Below are 20,409 nucleotides of genomic sequence, written 5' to 3'. Positions count from 1 at the left end.
GATCTGAGGATATAATTATGGTTAAATGCTCTCTCCTTCTATCTCTCCCCAGACCCCACAGACACACAGAGAGGAAAGACCACTTAAGGACACAACAAGAATGGAGCTGTCTATAAGACAGGAAGAAATCACTGCCCCAAATCTGAACTGTTCAGAACTATGACTGTGGCACTAAAGACTTCAGAACTGTGAGGGGGGAAAAGTGTCTGCTTTCAGGTCAGCTAGTCAATGGTATGCTGTTACGGCAGCTCAAGCTGGCTATTATTGTTGCGTATAATGAAAATGTACTAGGAAAAAACAACAAAAGTAAAGTTTAAAAATCCTATGTGAAAGTTCAGCACAAAATGAAAAAAGGAAGGGAGGGAGGGAGGAAAGGAAAGGAAGGAGCTTGTGTCTCTGGAAGAATAGCAGGGCCAGGTGCCTGTAATCCCAGCCCCTCAGGAGGCTGAGGCAGGAGGATCCTGAGTTCAAAGCCAGCCTCAGCAAAAGTGAGGTGCCAGGCAACTCAGTGAGGCCCTGTCTCTAAATAAAATACAAAGTAGGTCTGGGGATGTGGTTCAGTGCTTGAGTGCCCCTGAGTTCAATCCCCAGTACCAAAAACAAACAACAAAACAAAACAAAACACATGGGCTGCGACTGTAGCTCAGTGGCAGAGCACTTGCCTACCATATGAGAGGCACTGGGTTTAATCCTTAGCATGGCATAAAATAAACAAATCAAATAAAGGCATGCTGTCCATCTACAACTACAAAAAAAAAAAAAAAATGGGGGAGGGCAGTGCCTGGGATTGAACCCGGGGCACTCAACCACTGAGCCACATCCCCAGCCCTATTTTGTATTTTATTTAGAGACAGGGTCTCCCTGAGTTGCTTGTTGTCTCTCTTTTGCTGAGGCTGGCTTTGAACTCAGGATCCTTCCATTTCAGCCTCCTGAGCTGTTGGGATTACAGGCCTGGCAACCATCATGCCTGGCAACTACAAAAAATTAAAAAAAAAATAGCAGGAAAAAGAATCAAGGATGAGTGAGGGTAGGAGGAACTCAGTACTCCCTCCCTCCCTGTTCCCTTCCTTTCTTTTTGTTCATTCTGGGGATTAAATCTAGCAGTGCTCTACTACTGAGCTACATCCCCAGGCCTTTTTTTAAAATATTAAGACAAGGTCTTGCTGAGTTGCTCAGGCTGGCCTCAAACTTGCAATCTTCCCGCCTCCTCAGTCTCCGGTTCTACAGAATTGTCAACTGCATCCACTTTAGAACATAGTACACTTTTTTAAAAATATTTTTTTAGTTAAGGATAGATGCAATATCTTTATTTTGTTTATTAATTTTTATATGGTGCTGAGGATCGAACCCAGTGCCTCACATGTGTGAGGCAAGCACTCTGCCACTAAGCCACAACCCCAGCACAGAACATAGTACACTTTTAAAAATATTTTTCAATGGCTCCAATAAAACATCATTAATTAGAATGCAGACCCCAAAATTATGCAAGTTGGCACCCAACTAAGCAACTGGTTCAAGTTTAATAATACCAAAATCTTGGAACAAAGTGAGTTGACAGCTGACAAAAGGAGGGGAAAAAAAACTATAAAACTAAAAGATCATATCTGGTGAAAATATTCTTCAAAATTTTACGTAAAACACAGATATTCCCATAGAGAAAAAAAAATCTTAAAAGAATTCACTTTTTGAAGGGAAAAGACAGGTGATGGGAATAGAAAAGACAGTAGAATGAATTAGACATTACCTTCCTATGTTCATGTATGAATACACAACCAGTGTAACTCCACATCATGTACAATCACAAGAATAGGAAATTATACTTCAGGTATGTATGTCAAAATACATTCTACTGTCATGCATAACTAAAAATATCAAATAAATAAATAAAGAGAAAGAAATTCACTTTTATAAGAAAAATCCAAAAAATAGCTCATAAATATGTCACTTTTGGTAAAGAGAGCAAGAGAAATTCAATAGAGGAATGACTATCTTCAGGGAGAAAAGAAACCATAGCCCAAACCTGACGTGATTGACAACTCAAAATGGATGACAGATTTTAATGTAAATTCTAAAACTATGAGAAGATTACATAGGAGAAAATCTTCAGGTCCCAGATTGAACATTTTTTAGTCTTAACAACAAAAACATAATCCATAAAAGAAAAAATAAATTGGATTTAGCAAACGGTTAAAATATTTTTGTTTCTGTGTAAAACCCAGGTAAGAGAACAAAAAGACAAATTTATCACTGGAAGAAATATTTTCAAACATTATATGTGTGTGTGTGTGTGTGTACATATATATGTTACATATATTTATACTATATGATGAGGAAACTGTACATGCATGGGAAAAGCAGTTGTATGAAAGTTATATAGAAACTGTACTTTTTGCTCAATTTTGCTATAAGCCTAAAATTTCTCCAAAAAATAAAGTTTAGTACTTTAACAAAAAAGAGTTCAAGATAATATTACTTATTTTCTCCCTAAATAACTGAATGTAACAGATTTACACCACCCATATTGAATCTACCAAGATCTAAGCAAGGGAGACAATCTGGCACTTTTAAACGAATCATAAATACTACGATTAAAATGTTTGTTTTAATTCTGAGCTCATAGTCACAGCTAATAAACAAGAATGGGAAAGAGAAATTGAAAAACAAACTGAATATAGCTGCTGAACTATAAGTTTCACAACTTTATTTAATGGCATCCCTTAATTTCTTTTCTGAATAGGTCCTATACAAGACAGAACTGCATGCCACCCAACCAATCTACATTTTCTCTTTACTTTATTTTGCATGTTAATCCATCATGGATATTTTATAGTATTTTTAACATTTTCCAGAAGGTGGCCACAGGTGTAGTTAGTCCCTGATTTTTGTTGTCCAGAACATTTTTCATTACACTGTCTTCTAAAAATAAGTCTCTTTTTAAAAACACATGAAATGTACCTGTACTATATTCTTTAGTATAATAGTAGTACACAGTGGTAAACTGGTTTAAGAAATGTTAGCATTTAAAACAAAAACAATCAACTTTTTGTTTGTTTATATAAACATCCAGAAAGATATTCTAACAAGCACTATTGCTATTACCACTTTATATATCCCATGAAAATGCCATTTTCCAATGTTAAATGTCAAGGATTATTAGAGGGTTAGCATAATTAAAACATGTTGGTATAAATAAATTAGAAAAACATATAGTACTAGACTATGTTATTGGAAAATCTACAAGGTATATTTCAAATTATCTAAATTAAAGTAAAAATCTCTAAGTACTGCATTAAGGCCAACTTAAATTGAATACCTTTGTACAAAACACCAATTAATAAAAGCTCAGAATATTATGTAATAAATATAATTCAGTCAATGAGGGAAAAATACATCATTTTGTAACATCACATTCTTTGATCACTTTAGTAAATTTATAGGAGAGAACTTAAATGGAAAGTGATACAAAATATATCACTTTAACTCTCAAAAATATTTTTGAAACTGTAATAGACCAAAAAAAATCACAATTACTGAAGTGGCTATGCATTTGTAATAGCCAATGTGACCATATTGCTAAGACACACCATGTATGAACACACATCTCAATTCAAGAAAATAAACAAAGAAAATGAGAAATAAGAAAAATAAGACACCAATTAATGATAAGATCTAAGAAGAGTCATGACAAAACCCTATGGTTCTTTGTGAGAAACGGGGTATAACACTTGCTTAAAAAAAAAAAAAACTTAAGATTGCCAAATAACTAATAACTTAATATTTTCTATACCCTTGCTCCTAATCAAGAAATACCAGTTCACTATTTTGAAGAGCAATAATACACAAAGCTAAACACAATTCAGATGAACTGCAAACAACTAAATAAAATTCTCTACTTACCAGCTTCTATTAAGCATTATACAAAGCAACTATGTGAGTGATTTGAGTTATAAACCCTCCATTTACCACAGATGTTTAATTTACAAAACTAGAATGTTACTGAAACACCTATTAAAAAAACCTATCTCCTACATAACAGATTCATGAGTCCATTGTATAGAATGTGCTTTATAATATATTTCAAATGTACCCCGTTTTCTCTTCCTCACTCATTCAATCAGTACTTACTTGTATAAAGGCACAGATAATTATTTCCCAACTAATCATCTTTTAGTTTGAACTTAGCACTAATTTCCTTTTGAAGAACTCTCCCCAAAACCAGGTTCATATTTACTTATCTACTAGTACTTTGTCGATACTGCATTTAGGATTTTCCTTCCTTAAGGCTCTACTTAAATATTTGTATCTCACCAGCAGGTTGCATATATTGGAACTGTCTTTTATTAACTGAATTACCAATTCCTAGCCAGGCAATATGATCTGACTTTCAATGTGTTCAACTGAAATGGGTAAAACCATATCAAGCTTCAACACTTGTTTTTTGGTTTTGTTTTTTACTGTAGATTGAACCCAGGGGCACTCTACCACTATGCTACATCCTTAGCTCTTTGATTTTTTAAAATTTGGAGGCAAGATCCTGGTAAAGGTTGGTCTCAAGCTCAAAATTCTCCTCCTTAGTAGCTGGGATTACAAGCGTACACCACCACACCCAACTCAAGTTTCAGCACTGTTTTGGCCCGGAGGGGACGGGGTACCGGGTATTGATCAGGAGCACTCGACCACTGAGTCACATCCCCAGCCCTATTTTTGTGTTCTTTATTTGGAGACAGGTTCTCACCGAATTGCTTAGCACCTTGCTTTTGCTGAGGCTGGCTTTGAACTCTCAATCCTCCTGCCTCAGCCCCTCAAGTCACTGGGATTACTGGTGTGCTCCAGCATGCCTGGCAAGCTTCAACACTTTTGATGAGGTAATTTTAACCATTTCACCACCATGGGCTGCTTTCACAATATATGAAGCCTAAGAACAACTTTCCCAAAATAATATTTATTTAAAAGACCAACTACATGAGATGTTAAAAATTTATCAGGGCTGGGGATATAGCTAGCCTGTCTAGCATGTGGGTGTCTCTAAGCACCATCCTTAATAACACAAACAAAATGAAACATATAGATATATGTGTATGTATGTGTGTGTATGTACGTGCATAATGATATATATAGGTTCTATAATAATTTTGAAGCATATTCAATATTACAATAATTGCGTAACAAAAGTGAAGTTATATGAAAATATTCACTATTTTTGTTGCTGGTAAGATCAAAGACATAGCTAATGCTAATACTCAATGAAAAAACTGCTGTTTTTTGAAATTGCCATGTATTAACTCAATTAACAGGCATCTATGAGTCAGTAGCCTATTTTGAGGTTACTTCCAATGATATATAAATTCATAAATTGTTTTATAAAACAATTATATACAATCAAATGAGAAAACTCTATAGACACTATGAGCCATCTCAAAATGAATAAATTCCAAAATAGCTCTAGGATTCTTTCATCAAAATATCAATAGAAAACTGAGGGGGTGGGGGAGAAAAATAAAGTATTGATTGATTTATTTGCTTTATTTTCATAACAGGGAATACCATGCCTACCAGAGAGCCAAGTGTTCAGAGTTGGGAATGGTTTTAAATTAACACATTCAATAACTTTCTTAATACACTGAGATCCATGCAAGGCACAAAAGGTATATGTAAATAAATAAATAATTTACTATCTTAAAAAAAAAAGATAAACAACATCCGATCCCTAACTGGGAGGAAGACAGAGGTTTATAAAGGAAAGAAGCATTTAAACAAATAATTATCACAAAATAAATTACATCATACTCCTAAACATAGCACTCTAGGAAAATGGAAAATAGTTCTAAATATTTTTAACAATCTTATATAAACACAAATATGGGAGGTCAATACCAAATGGCAACATGCACTTCAAAAAAATGAAACAATTTTTAATGGAAAATCAATGACAATGATAGTGATGACTATGAAATTCTTTACATTAATTGATATGTTCTTCATATAATACAAAGTCATGAAGAGGAAAAATGTATCTCCAAATGACAAAAGCACTTGAAGTGGCATCTGAAATATACACTAATACAAAGGCAATTTGACCTAATGGATGAATATAAAAATAAGTCATGGGGCTGGAGATGTGGCTCAAGCGGTAGCGCACTCGCCTGGCATGCATAAGGCCCGGGTTCGATCCTCAGCACCACATACAAACAAAGATGTTGTGTCTGCCAAAAACTAAAAAAATAAATATTAAAAAAAAATTCTTTCTCTCTTTCAAAAAAAAAAAAAAAAATAAGTCATACTGGTTACCCCAACTAGAGTGCTGTGACATAACTTCCAGAATGTTTCTTCAAATTTAACTGAATTCTCACAACGTTCAATTTCAATAAATCTTTGTCTTTATTAATTAAATCAATCCTACTGATGACCAATCACTAAAAAATTGTTCTCCATAAAAAATTACTAATTGAGTTATTAGAACGAATATTATTCAAAGTACTCTATATTACTCTCTTACCATCATTCATTATTTTAAAAAAAAGAAGGGGAAAATAAAGAATCTTTCCCATCAATTTTAAGTGATATGATCATTTCTGAGAGATAAGATAAAAATGGTAGGCTCCTCAGATACATCAACCAAATGGATAAGATCTGAAAAGACTATAAATTTTTAAATACTATATCAGCCATGAAAGCAAAAGAGCAATTTTATCATTTACTTAGAAACAAAGTATTTTAAAAATACCTCATTTCTCAAAACTAGAAGTATTACCAACTGCTTAACAAGCTTACTAAAAAAAAAAAACTGATAGCTAAAAAAAGGAAAAAATAAGGAATTTATCAGTCTAAATATATTGGAGAACTGTGGTAAATTCCTGCTTGATAAGATAATTCTTTCTTTATAGAAGACTAGCATAAGTAAATGCAGGAATATGACAGAATTAGAAACATCATTTTTCGACCTTTAATGTAATAGAACTATTAATTTAAAAGTTTTAGAACTGAGGTCAAAATAACTCTCCATAAAATACTTGCTAATTTCCACAAGGAAAAAAACCCCTATCTCAAATGTATGTAGTCATTTGATGGTCACCAACTTTTCCAAATGTTGAAACGGAAATAGGGACATGACCTGATATGTTTCCTATTGGGATAAAAAGTTGGACATGGAAGTTCTTAGGAAGTTTAAAAATAAACAAAGAAGACTAAATAGTTTTAAGCTTTTCTAGACTAACTTCCAGTTGGCAGAAGAAATACAGGAATTCTCAAAACATTATAATGAAAAACTCTGATAAATCCAGATTTTTAATAACACAAATGCTTTGGACAGTGCAAAAATAAATAAATAAATAAATAAATAAAGGGGCTAGGGATGTAACTCCGTGGTAAAGACTGCTTGGCTAGCATTCACAGGTCCTGGGCTGCATCCCAGTACCACCAAAAAAAAAAAAAAAAAAGAAAAAGGTACAAGCTATAGGCTATATTAAAAGGAATTTAAAGAGACCTATAATGTAAGGAGCAAACCTTAGACCATGGTTTGAAGTAGTTACAGTAAATATTTTTGGGAAATTTTAAATCATGAATTACATTGGACAATATAAAGTGTTATTTTTCTGAGCTATAATACTAATTATATAGGAAAAGGTCCTTTTTAAAGAAATGCATGATTAAATGAAACTGGATGAAATATTAGTGTATATGATATGTTCGGAAGTTTCAGGAAAACACATGTGCTTGTGCTTACACACAGAGAAATATAAATGTGAACACCTGTTGAATCTAGATGGTAGTGGTACATGTATGACTGTTGTACTACTTTTTTATTTCATTTTTCCATCTTTTCATAATAAAAAATGAAAAGTAACAGGGCACTCCACATATGGTGCTATAATACTAGTTTTTATCAATTTTTTTTAGAAAACCAGAAAAACTAAGAGCATATGCAATACAATAGGAAAATAAAAGTAAATGAGCTTATAAGTTAAAAAAAAACTTTCAAGTTACAAAGAAAATGCCATTCACATACATTAACATTCTGATTTAGAATACTTGAAGCTTTTATCATAATAATAATACAAAAATCAATGCAACTCAAGGAAGCAACTAGGAATGTAAAGAGAGAATCCACAGAATGGGAGAAGATCTTTTCTAGCTACTCTTCTGACAAAGGATTAATATATAAAATGTATAAAGAACTCAAAAAACTTAATGCTGAAAAAGCAAATAACCTAATTAATAACTGGGCAAAGGAAATTTAAGACACTTCTCAAAAGAAGAAACACATATAGCCAATAATTACATTAAAAAAATGTTCAATATCATTAGCAATTAGGGAAATGCAAATCAAAACCACACTAAGATTTCATGTCCCACCAGTCAAAATAGCAGTCATCAAGAATTTAGACAATAATAAATGCTGGAAAGGATGTGGAGAAAAAGAAACACTTTTACACTATTGGTGAGATTGTAAATTAGTACAACCACTATGAAAATCAGTATGAAGGTTCCTCAAAAGACTTGGTATGGAACCATCATATAACTCAGCTATACCATTCCTCAGTATTTATCCTAAAGACTTTAGCTGGGTGTGGTGGCCAGCAACCTGGGAGTCCGAGGAAAGAGGCTTACAAATTCAAAACCAATCTCAGCAATGTAGCAAGGCCCTAAGCAATTTATCAAGACCATAATTCAAAACAAAAAATAAAAAAGAGACTGCAGATGTAGCTCAGTGGTAAAGTCCCTCTGGTTTTAAGTCCCAGTATCAAAAGAAAAAAGAAAAAAAAAGGAACTAAAATCATCATACTAAAGTAATACACGTATACCCATGTTTATAGCAGCACAATTCACAATAGCCAAACTACGGAACCAGCCTAGGTGTCCATCAACAAATGAATGGATAAAGAAAATGTAGTATATATACACAATGGACTTTTAATCAGTCATAAAGAAAAAGGAAATCATGTCATTTGCAGGAAAATGCATGGAACTTGAGACCATTATGTCAAGCAAAATAAGGCAACTCGGGAAGATCAAGGCGCCTATGTTTTCTCTCATATGTGGGAAAAAGGAAAAGAAATATGGGGCAGATCTCATGAAAATCAAAGGGAAATCAGTAAAGGAAAGGGAACCTTGGGTAGAAGAAGGGAAGGGAGAGGAAAGTTTTGGGGTACAATACTGGCCAACTATATTGTTATATTGTGCCCAAGTATGAATATGTAACAAAAAATCTAATCATCATGTACAACTAAATAATGGACCATAAAAATATGTGGAAAAAAAATCAATGCAACTCAATAACACTGTTTATCTACCACTGCAATTTAATCATCACTTTACTGGGAGTGAAACTATTATTCTTTGACTGGTTATAAGTTGTAAAGAAATTCATTCATTCAATATACTGAGGACAACTAACATTTCTGATATACACTGACAACAAGGAGAAAAGTCATATTCCATATTTTGTATTTTCCATTTCCAAAATACTTGGCTGGAAAACTCATGAAATAAATGGCAAAATAAAAACTTACCACTTGTATTAAAAGCCATACAGCACACTGGCTTCTCGTGGGCAGGAAAGTGGGCCACAATGCCATCACTGTCAGAATCTTCACTCACTAGCACCTTCAGAAAAGAAAGACAGACAAAAGGAGGTTAATATTTTCTAAACAATAACTGAGCTTGAAGACTATAAATAGCTACATCTCAATATCCCTAACCAAATAACTTACTTCCACTATTTTGGAAAATTATTCTTATCAATATGAGAATTCCACTTAAGAAATGAGAAGATAAAACATGCCCCTAGAAGATAGACATATATATTCTAAAAACAGTTGACCTGAGTGTAAAGGACACAGGCAAGTATTTCTTCAATTACACATGAAGGGGCAAAAAGCCAAAATCAAGTAATTTCAAGTCTTTAACAAAATATAATCAAATATAGCTTTACTCAAGGACATAAAATATACTTTTTATCTTTATAGACTGCTGGAAAAAAATTTTCCATTAGAATTAAAAATTAGAATAGAACACGAGAACAGAAAAAATATATAGCTTAAGTAAAATTCAAATAAACAAATAATTACCAAATAAAATTCTTTATTTTAAAGTACAAAAATGTCAACTTTATTACTTACTTATAGATGAACAAGGAGTTCTTTGAAAATATTATACTACTAAGATAACACATAAAAAAGCACAAAAACAATAGAAGAGGTAGGTTTATATCCCCAATGTGATTTATTATTTTCCCTTAATTTTATAGATACATTGAAATATAATTTACAATTTATAAATTATGTCTCACCACTAGTGCACTGAACAATAATTTTATTTTTCATTTTTTTGGACTGGGTATTGAACCCAGGGGCTCTTTACCACTGAGCTACATCCCCAGTCCTTTTTTTTGGTACTGGGCATTGAACTCAGGGGCAGTCAACCACTGAGCCACATCCCCAGCCCTGTTTTGTATTTTATTTAGAAACAGGGGCTCACTGAGTTACTTATGGTCTCACTAAATTGCTAAAGCTGGCTTTAAACTCATAATCCTCCTGCCTCAACCTCCTGAGCTGCTGGGATTACAGGTGTGTACCACTATGCCCATCATCCCCAGTTCTTTTTATTTTTTATTTTGAGGCAGGGTCTCATTAAGTTGCTTAGGGCCTCGCTAACTTGTTCAAGCTGGCCTCAAATTTGTGACACTCTTGCCTTAGCCCCGCAAGTAACTGGGATTAGAGACATGCACCACCATTCCCACTGAACAACAATTTTAAAAGAAATGTTTTTGCCTATCAAATGTGCAAGGAAAAAACTTGTCAAAATATTGGATCACAGGGCTGGAGTTGTGGCTCAGTGGTAGACTGCTTGCCTGGCATGCATGCGGCACTGGGTTCGACCCTCAGCACCACATAAAAATAAAAAATAAATATTAAATATTAAATCCAAAAAATAAATATTAAAAATATATTGGATCACAATATTTAGACATAGAAAATACAATTCTCAGCATACTAAAAAATAGTCCTACCAAGGCAATATTCATTTTTTTCTTTCAAAATTGCTAGTAGAGTCAAGCATTACATGTCAAATAACCTGCTAGATGCTGGAAGCATAAACCAAATACTATTCAAGCCCTGAAAGACACAGTAAATGACCAGATCAGTTACTTTACTTGCAAATTTGGACAAAAAAAACTGTAAGTATCGGGATAGTACTTTTGTTTGTGAAAGCTTTACACTAATACAATTTACATATGATAAAAGCCACTCATTTTAACTTTATAATTCGTATAGTATTATATTTATATAGTATTAAACCATCAAAACAGGGCTGGGGATGTGGCTCAAGCGGTAGCGCGCTCGCCTGGCACGCGTGCGGCCCAGGTTCGATCCTCAGCACCAACAAAGATGTTGTGTCCGCCGAGAACTAAAAAATAAATATTAAAAATTCTCTCTCTCTCTCTCTCTCTAAAAAAAAAACCATCAAAACAAGCTATCACATAAAAATGTCTGAAATGTCATAATTCTAATTTTTATCCTTAAAAATTACTTATCTTACTGCTCTGGCTAGAACCTCAAATCCAGTCTAGCTACAAATGTATCAATGATGTTATTTTTCAAAGAACCAACTATAGCTATGGCAAATGCCTAAAACACCAGCTAACCAGGGAAGCTGACAAAGGAGAATTAAGTTTGAGGCCAGAGGCTGGGGTGGTGGCTCAGAGGTAGAGTGCTCGGCTAGCATGCGTGAGGTACTGGGTTTGATCCTCAGCAACACATAAAGTGAAATAAAGATATTGTGTCCACCTATAACTAAAAAGTAAATAATTTTTTAAAAAAGTTTGAGGCCAGCCGGGGCAACTTAGTGAAATTCTTGTCTCAAAACTAAAAACTAAAAAACAAACAAAAGGCTGGGGGTATAGCATAGTGGTAGAGTACCCCTGGGTTCCATGCTAAGTACTACAGGAAAAAACAAGAATGAAACAAAATAAAAACAATTGCGGATTTTCTCCAATATTTTACTATTCATTGATTGATTTCCATAAAACTTTTGATAGCTGCCTCATTTTTTTCACACTGGCTATAATCTGCCCTTCTTTGTGTAATTTCTTAAGAGGAAAGCAAAAATAATTAGTTTTAGACAATTTTTCTCTCCTAATATAAGTATTTAAAGCTATAAATTTTGCTCCAGGAGATATCATACCTGTCATCCATAATTTTCAGTATGTTCTACTTTTATTCAATTCAAAATACTTTCTAATGTCATCACGCTTCTTATTTTGGCCTATCAGTTTTTTACAAATGTGTCATTTCTTTACCAAATACTTGGAGAGTTGCTTAATTTAATTATGTTATTGATTTCCATTGTGCTTAGAAAACCTATTTTGCATAATTTTATCCTTTTAAAGAAATTCACATTTATTTTATGGCCAGGAAAATATGTCATATGTCATATCATATAATGTTCTAGGTATTCTGGAAAAGAACAGGCTTGGGGTAGAGTAATTAGGTCAAGTTGGTTAACAGTGTTAATCAAATCTTCTGAGTCATTACTACTTTTATGTGGGGTTCATCTATCAATTATTTAGAGTCAAGTATTATGATTTTGAACTGTGATTTCTTCTTTCAAATCTGTAAGATTTTGATTAATGTTTGTTGGGGTTCTAATTTAGGTGTCAATATATTCATAAATGTTTTACTAAATGTATTATAGTGACCATCTATCATTATGAAAAGTCCCTTTTTATATTTTTCAATGGAAGTCTTTTGGTGGATATTAAATACCCATTCCAATTCTACTTATTATTATCATTTGCATAATATACTTTTGTCATCCTTTTATTTTCTAACAATACTGTCTTTAAATCTAACATTGGTCTGGTCAGACACTGCTTTGCAACTTGACTCCATTTACAATTGACACTGTTCCTCTTATTTTTAAAAAATATTTAGTATTATATTTTAATTCTTCTGCTAATTTTTTAAGTAACTTCTTAGTGGTAGTTGAGTGGTTTACAACATGCATCTTAACCTATCATCTGCTTCCTGTTGACATTGAGTGAATTCTAGCAAAATATACCTGCCTGCTACAATGTAACTGCATTTACTCCCTATTCATTTGCACTTTCACCTATTGTCCTAACAACTGAAATAACTTTATGATTAGTTCCTTAAGGACTCCTCCAAATATTAAAGAAATTAAATGAAGAAAAACATGTGTATCTATACTCTTTCTTCAAATATTTTTTTCTGCCCCTTTCTAATCTCTTTCTGAGATTCCAAATACACATGATGTGTTTTAGTCAGCTTTTTCACTGCTGTGACTAAAAGACCCGACTAGAACAATTATAGAGGAATAAAAGTTTATTTGAGGGCTCACAGTTTCAAAGATCTTAGTCCATAAAAGGCCAGCTCCACTCCTTGGGGCTCAAGGTGAGGCTGAACATCATGGGGAGAAAGTGTGGCAGAAGGAAGCAGCTCACATCATTATCAAAGCAGAGGGAGAAGTCTCCACTGTCAGATACAAATATATACTCATAGCCATGCTCCAATTCCCACCTCCTCCAGCCACAACCCACTTGCCTCCAGTCACCACTCAGATAATCCTATCAGGGAATTATTCACTGATTGGGTTAAGGCTATAACCCAATCATTCGTCCTCCAAACCTTGTTGCAGTGTCTCACAAGTGAGCTATTGGGGGATACCTCATATCCAAACTATAGCAACATGCCAGCTTATATAGTGCTGGCCCAAATGCCTCTGAGATTCTGTTCATATTTCATCAATAGCTTCCTCTCTGTTCTTCAACTGGCCACAAGATGAACTGTAATTTCAGCCTACCAGGAAGGTATACTGTGCCTGCTCATTCCTTATCAACTTTACTACTGGACAGAGAACACTGGCATGCTTATGTTTTCACTTTCTAAACAATTCAAGTAAAACCCTCTCTAGTAGGAAAGCTATTAATTCTATGCCAGATAAAAATATCCCTAAAGAATGTCAATAATGACATGAGAAATAAAATGTCATATGCTATATGATATTTCATTTATAGAACATTCTTTTTAAAAAAATCACAAAACTTTTAGAGTTGGAGAACACACTTATGGTGTTTTCATGGAGAAAGGGATATGGTGGAATGATGGATGGCCTAAATACAAAGAGGTAACTATGGATGGAACAGATTCATATCTTAATTATCCTGGTGGTTACATGAAACTCTTCAAGGGATAAACATTTATAGAACTGGGCTGGGAATATAACTGTGTACAGGACTTGCCTGGCATATAAGAGATGCTAGTTAAATCCCTAGCACAACAAAAATAAAAATACAATTATAAACACCCACATCTATGTACAAATGAACAAGCTAAATAAATGCTCTATAACCTAGTTAATAGTAATGTGCCATTGCCAATTTCCAATTTTGATACTGCACTATAGAGATGTAAGATATTATAAGACATGATGATGTAAAACATGATGATGTCACCATTCAGATAAAGTGGGAGGAAGTGGGGTGAAAAGCATGTGGACAGATCTGCAACTTACTGTGTCTACGATTATTTCAAAACTAACAAATAAAAATAAAATATTTTGCAAGCTTTTGAGTTTCTCAGATACTGATAAGTGAAAAATGGTATCCGGGCTACGGCTGTAGCTCAGTGGCAGAGTGCTTGCCTAGCATGTGTGAGGCACTGGGTTTGATCCTCAGCACTGCATAAAAATAAATAAATACATGAATGAATAAAGATTTAAGCTTATCAAAAATTGTATCAGTTTTAACTTACAATCCTCATAACAAATGAAATTGTGTATATATATTTCATGTCATTTCTACATTTTTTCCATTACTATATTTATTTCAAAATAAAAACAATCCCATTCCTATCGTTTTTATAACCCTACACTGTGTGTGTGTATGTTTCTAAGAAAATTAGGTTGTTTTTTGTTTGTTTGTTTGTTTGTGTTTTGGTATCAGGGATTGAACCCAGAGAAGCTTAACCTCTGAACTACATCCCCAGCCCTTCTTTTTTTTTTTTTTTTTTTTTTTTTGGAGACAGGGTCTCACTAAGTTACTGAGCTGGCTTTGCACCTGCAATCTGATCCTCCTGCCTCACCTCCCCAGCCACTGGGATAACAGGCATATGCCACTATGCCCAGCTATAATTAGCATTGAGCACGCATTTGATGGCAATAATGAAGACAGAAGCCATCCAGTCAAAAGAGACGTTAGATATGATCCATGGCAAAACCTCTAACTAAAATAAGGTTCTTTGAGTCTTATTTTTACAGAATTTGTAAATATAAATAACCATACACTTCTAGAAGGATCCTCTCCATTAAATCATCACCTTGCCTAAAACATCAACCCATTAATCAAATCATTAATACCAGAGATATCTCAGTATCTTTACTCACCATGTACCTAAGCCCAATGAACCTCTAACATTAACTGGACTATATTAGACAAAGTAAAGCACTTTAATTGATAAAAAGTGGATAAGCCTTCACTTCACCATAAGAACAAAATATATCTTCCAAATCATTAAATTATTATAAATGACACTTGTTTTCAGGGCAAGAAACAGGTTTATGTCATCATTCTGAAGCATTTTATTTCAATTACAGATTTTACCACATTGCTAACTTCAATTATATAAATGTGTAAAAGACAAATCATACCACTTAACTTATCTTAGTCAAGAAATGCTTTTAAATAAAACATGAAAGTAACATAGATAAAAATGGACACAAAGTCAATCAAATCCATTCCTCCTTAATGCAGTTACCACACAATAATCCCATCACCATAAAATCAAATTAATCGATACAAAGACAGTGAATCAGACTATATACATTACCACAGTGAACACAAAAATATCTTTATGAAAGGCTCAATAGATTTAAACAACAAAAGTCAATGTACTGTTCAGTTTAGCTTCTGAATATATATGGAAAAGGAAAAACATCACAGCTATGGTGAAATATCAATGGGAAGGAGTAAAAGCAATAAGTCCATGACACTGACTACTGCAGTCTTTTTAATACAATAAAGTACAACCTAAAAACAGCCTTGACTTTTACTCCAATTGTAATATTTATCAGAGACGAAGATGTCTTATTGACAAAAAACAGATGCACATTAATGAAAAAATGGAAACGGTATTTTACTGTAGGAATTTGCTGTTTGAAAAAGTATAATTTAGAAAATCCATTTCTTTTCCCTTGTAATTTTTAAAGTAAGCTGAAATTTCGGAATGTCATAATATAGCTCACAAACAAAAATAGAAAAGATGAACTTTATCATTTTGAACATTTGAGATTTTAACTCTTAAAACTTAACACTTCTATGATTCTTCCTAAAAAAGTAACATTTGTTTCAAGCATTATCTAGTCATTCATTACAGAAAACTTTTGTAACTTCACAAGCTATAATCCATTTACACAAACTGTAACCAAGAATTTGTATATAAATAAATACACACACTTTGTTTTTAACCTCCCCAAAATTTATTCAGTAAAAGGACAAGGCACAAAGGTTTTGTTTGTTTATTTGCTTGGGGGTTTTGTTTTTTAAAGAGAGAGGGTCTAGTTATGTTTCCTATGTTGGCCCTAAATTTGGGGGCTCAAGTGATCCTCCTTCCTCAGCCTCCCAAGAAGCTGAAATTAGAGGCTTGGGCCAATACACTCAGCTGAGAACTCTTTTTTTTGTTTTTATTTGGGGTGGACATTTTGTTTGCTAGTTTTTATTTTGTTTTTTTGTTGTTACCATTATTGGGTTTTTTCTTTCTTTCTTTCTTTTTTCTTTTTCTTTTTTTCTTTTTTTTTTTTTTTTTTTTAGGTAGTACTATGGATCAAACCCAGGGCTTTTGTACAAGTTAGGTGAGCTTTCTACCACTAAGCCACATCCCTACCCACAAAAAGATAATGAATAACAAGAAAAAAAAGAAATTACTTTCAAATGACTATAGACTTAACACTCTTCAACAGACTTAGAATCATAGAAAATATTGAACAGTTGTTATTACTTAACATATGTGAGTGGCCTTGGTATTAAGAATCAGAAAATGAAAGGAAAATTTTTTACATTAATACTCAAAACATTAAAGGTTTATATGTCTAATTCCAATTTAAAAAGAAAACATCTGTGTCTATCCACATCAGATAAAACACACACACACACACACACACACACACACACACACACAAGCAGAAAGTCATTATAGTCAACTGTAAAGTTTCCTAGCACTTCATTAAAAAAAGAAGAAGAAAAAGAAAAAGAAGCCTATGACATTTTGTTAACCATAAAGTTAAGTGTAAGGGGTAAAAAATTACTATTGTTCAGGTTTTTTAAAAAAATAAACATCTAAATTTAATAATTCCAAATTTCCAAGAAATTTTTTATTTTAATTGCAGAAAAGTTAACTTTTTCTTGAACTAGAAAGCAATCTTATAACAGAAACTAGAACATGAGTACCTGCATATATAGTGCAAATAGATTTTCTGAAAGGACCATGGAATATTAAATGATAATACTTTAAAGACTCACAGTTTCTAAGCATTTTTTTCTGTATACGTAATATATATTTTACATGAAAGCAAAACAAATTTATTTCACAAATGCAGTTCTACTCTTATTCCAGAAATTGGTTTTAGATTATGTGTTATAGCAATGATCACAACTACTAGAACAAAAAATTAACTTCCTTTGAGAAATGTATTTGCAAAGTGAAGGCTATGATACAAAAGAAAACAGCTCATGAATACATACATAGTGGAGGATAAGGGAGAGGAATACATACATTTTGCCAGAAACATCTTAGAATAAGATAAAGATGGAAGCATAAATTAGTTTCCATGTTTACAATCACCCTTTCTAAATGTTTCTAAACCTAGATTTTAAAAATAACTGTTTTACCCGAAGATAACAGTATTTGACAACAGCACTATTATAAAATGTCATGTATTGTTTTTTATATTTATAATGAAATATGTTATAAATGTTGATATTATTCACTATGTAACTTGTAACCATCATTATTTAATTTTTTTTTAAATTCCCCCAGATTAAAAAAAAAATTCCCCCAGATACATAAAATCCTACTGTTTTATGTGAAAACCTATGCCTTTAGAAAGAAATATATTAATCTTAGGATTTGGGTGACATGGCATTGTAAAAAAAAAAAAAAGTATTATGAACAGAATAGTGTAATGAAATACAAAATTACTATTTTATCAAACAAATGTCCAGATACAGAGGTCAAGAGAATTTCCTGGAACCTTAACTTCATAGTTAGGTTTGATGCGTTAATAATGTTTGAACGGGTTTAATACATTACCTACTTATCATTTCTTGGAAAAAAAAATCATCTGATCTAAGAAATTTTAATTTTTAAAATTCCAAATTATTAATCTACTAGGCAAAATATCCTTTGACTGTTCTTGATCTTAGCCCTTATCTCTGCAGGTAGCACAAATATCATACACCCACAGTTCTTACCTGACCCTCGCCAACTGTTTCAGTGTCAATGACTGTGATGATGCCTGGGACCAAAGGACTCCGGCGTGAGTTACTGTGGATGGTAATATCATCTTCTGTCACACCTGAGGGCAGTGTGCCTGTCAGCTGAGTCACCACTTTCCCAACCATCGTCAGGCCACTTTTCAGTGTCTATACAATGAAAAGCAAAATATGTAACCACACATCAACATACGGAGTCTAAATAGAAATATGAACTTTACTAATCATCCTATTTTATATTGAATTATTGATTCTATTACAATCCGTTTTGCACCAGCAAACTGTCATAGATGTTTCATCTGACTTTCACCATGTTGAATATTCATTAGAAAATCAGTATTACTTGAAAGGAATGGCATCTAATAAAGTCAGCACAGTGGGAATAAGGCCATAACTAAATGAGCATGATCATAATTGAAGATCTGTTTCATATAAATTGTATTTTATAGAAATATTTCTTTTATTCATCCCTTTTACTGTATGCATCTTAAAATACATAACATAAAAGAAGTAAAAATTGTAATATTCTTTTTTCTGGAAATATTACATATCTAATTTTACATCTATTTTCTACCATGAAAAAGACTGAGTTACTGGTAGAATAATTATGTGAAAAGAGACTATGCTTCTCAAATAAACCTATAATGTGCTGTTATATATATACTATATGCCAAGAGTTGTGATGTGGAAAATAGTCTCCACATCATTACTAGATGAATGAAATATCATTTCAAATTATCTAAGAGGGTTCTTTTCTATCTGGTAACAGAAAATAATTCAACAATTCAATTAAAAGATAAATTAATATGTTTCATAACTGCATTTTAATTAAACTTCAATCAAAGCAAATAGTTAAAGCCAACGTATATATATTTTATCTAGTATGTAAATATCTTCTGATTATAAGATGTATTAATAAAAATAGTTTTAAAGAGGATTATTTTTCCATGTGAAAGGAAGAAAGCCAAAACAAACAAACAGGGTAAATAACAAATACTTGAAAATCAGAACCAGGATAGGCAGCCTAGATCATAAGGAGAAATCAAAAACTTCATGCTAAACAATATATGCACATTTTCACAATTCTTGTGTAGTGAAGAAATTTATTAATACACTTTAAACTATTCTTTAGTGAGATAACTCTTCTAAAATAATTATGGGAAAAACATCGTCACCTATATTCAGGCATAAACTATAGCTAAAATTTTAATTGTAAATTATTATACACACAATTTTTTAAATTATAATTTATAAATGGTACACAAAGAAGTTTGTTTATGAAGGTGTAAATGTGATTAAGCAACAATTATATGAGAATTTATTTTTTTTTCTTTTTTTTTTTTTATTGGTCGTTCATAACATTACATAGTTCTTAATACATCATATTACATGGTTTGATTCAAGTGGATTATGAACTCCCGCTTTTACCCCGTATACAAATTGCTGTATCACATCAGTTACCCTTCCATTGATTGACATATTGCCTTTCTAGTGTCTGATGTATTCTACTGTCCGTCCTATTGTCTACTATCCCCCCTCCCCTCCCCTCCCCTCCCCTCCCCTTTTCTCTCTCTACCCCTTCTACTGTAAATCATGTCTTCCATTTGTATTCTCTTGACTTACCCCTCCTTACCTCTTATATGACATTTTGTATAACCCTGAGGATCGCCTTCCATTTCCATGCGATTTCCCTTCTCACTCCCTTTCCCTCCCACCTCTCATCCCTGTTTACTGTAAATATTCTTCTCAAGCTCTTCGTCCCTACCCTGTCCTTGTTTACACCCCTTATATCAAAGGAGTCATTTGGTATTTGTTTTTTAAAGATTGACTAGCTTCACTTAGCATAATCTGCTCTAATGCCATCCATTTCCCTCCAAATTCTATAATTTTGTCATTTTTTAATG

General features: G+C 32.9%; 1 protein-coding gene across 4 annotated transcripts in view; it reads right to left on the bottom strand.

The window, feature by feature from the left end:
* Positions 1 to 20,409, bottom strand: part of Bcas3 (BCAS3 microtubule associated cell migration factor) — a 575,232-nt gene that overhangs the window by 383,348 nt on the left and 171,475 nt on the right. For all 4 annotated transcript variants that reach the window (XM_026398023.2, XM_026398025.2, XM_026398024.2 and 1 more), the window contains exons 12-13: positions 18,485 to 18,655; positions 9,510 to 9,603 (exon numbers count right to left, since the gene is read on the bottom strand). In XM_026398023.2, the coding sequence (XP_026253808.1) occupies positions 9,510 to 9,603; positions 18,485 to 18,655 (265 nt within the window). The remainder of the gene's footprint in view (positions 1 to 9,509; positions 9,604 to 18,484; positions 18,656 to 20,409) is intronic.

This window comes from Urocitellus parryii, chromosome 7 (assembly GCF_045843805.1).
Source record: "Urocitellus parryii isolate mUroPar1 chromosome 7, mUroPar1.hap1, whole genome shotgun sequence".
NCBI classification, from domain to species: domain Eukaryota; kingdom Metazoa; phylum Chordata; class Mammalia; order Rodentia; family Sciuridae; genus Urocitellus; species Urocitellus parryii.
The sequence above is the reverse complement of the archived record's forward strand: the minus strand, read 5'-3'. Positions and strand labels throughout refer to the sequence as shown.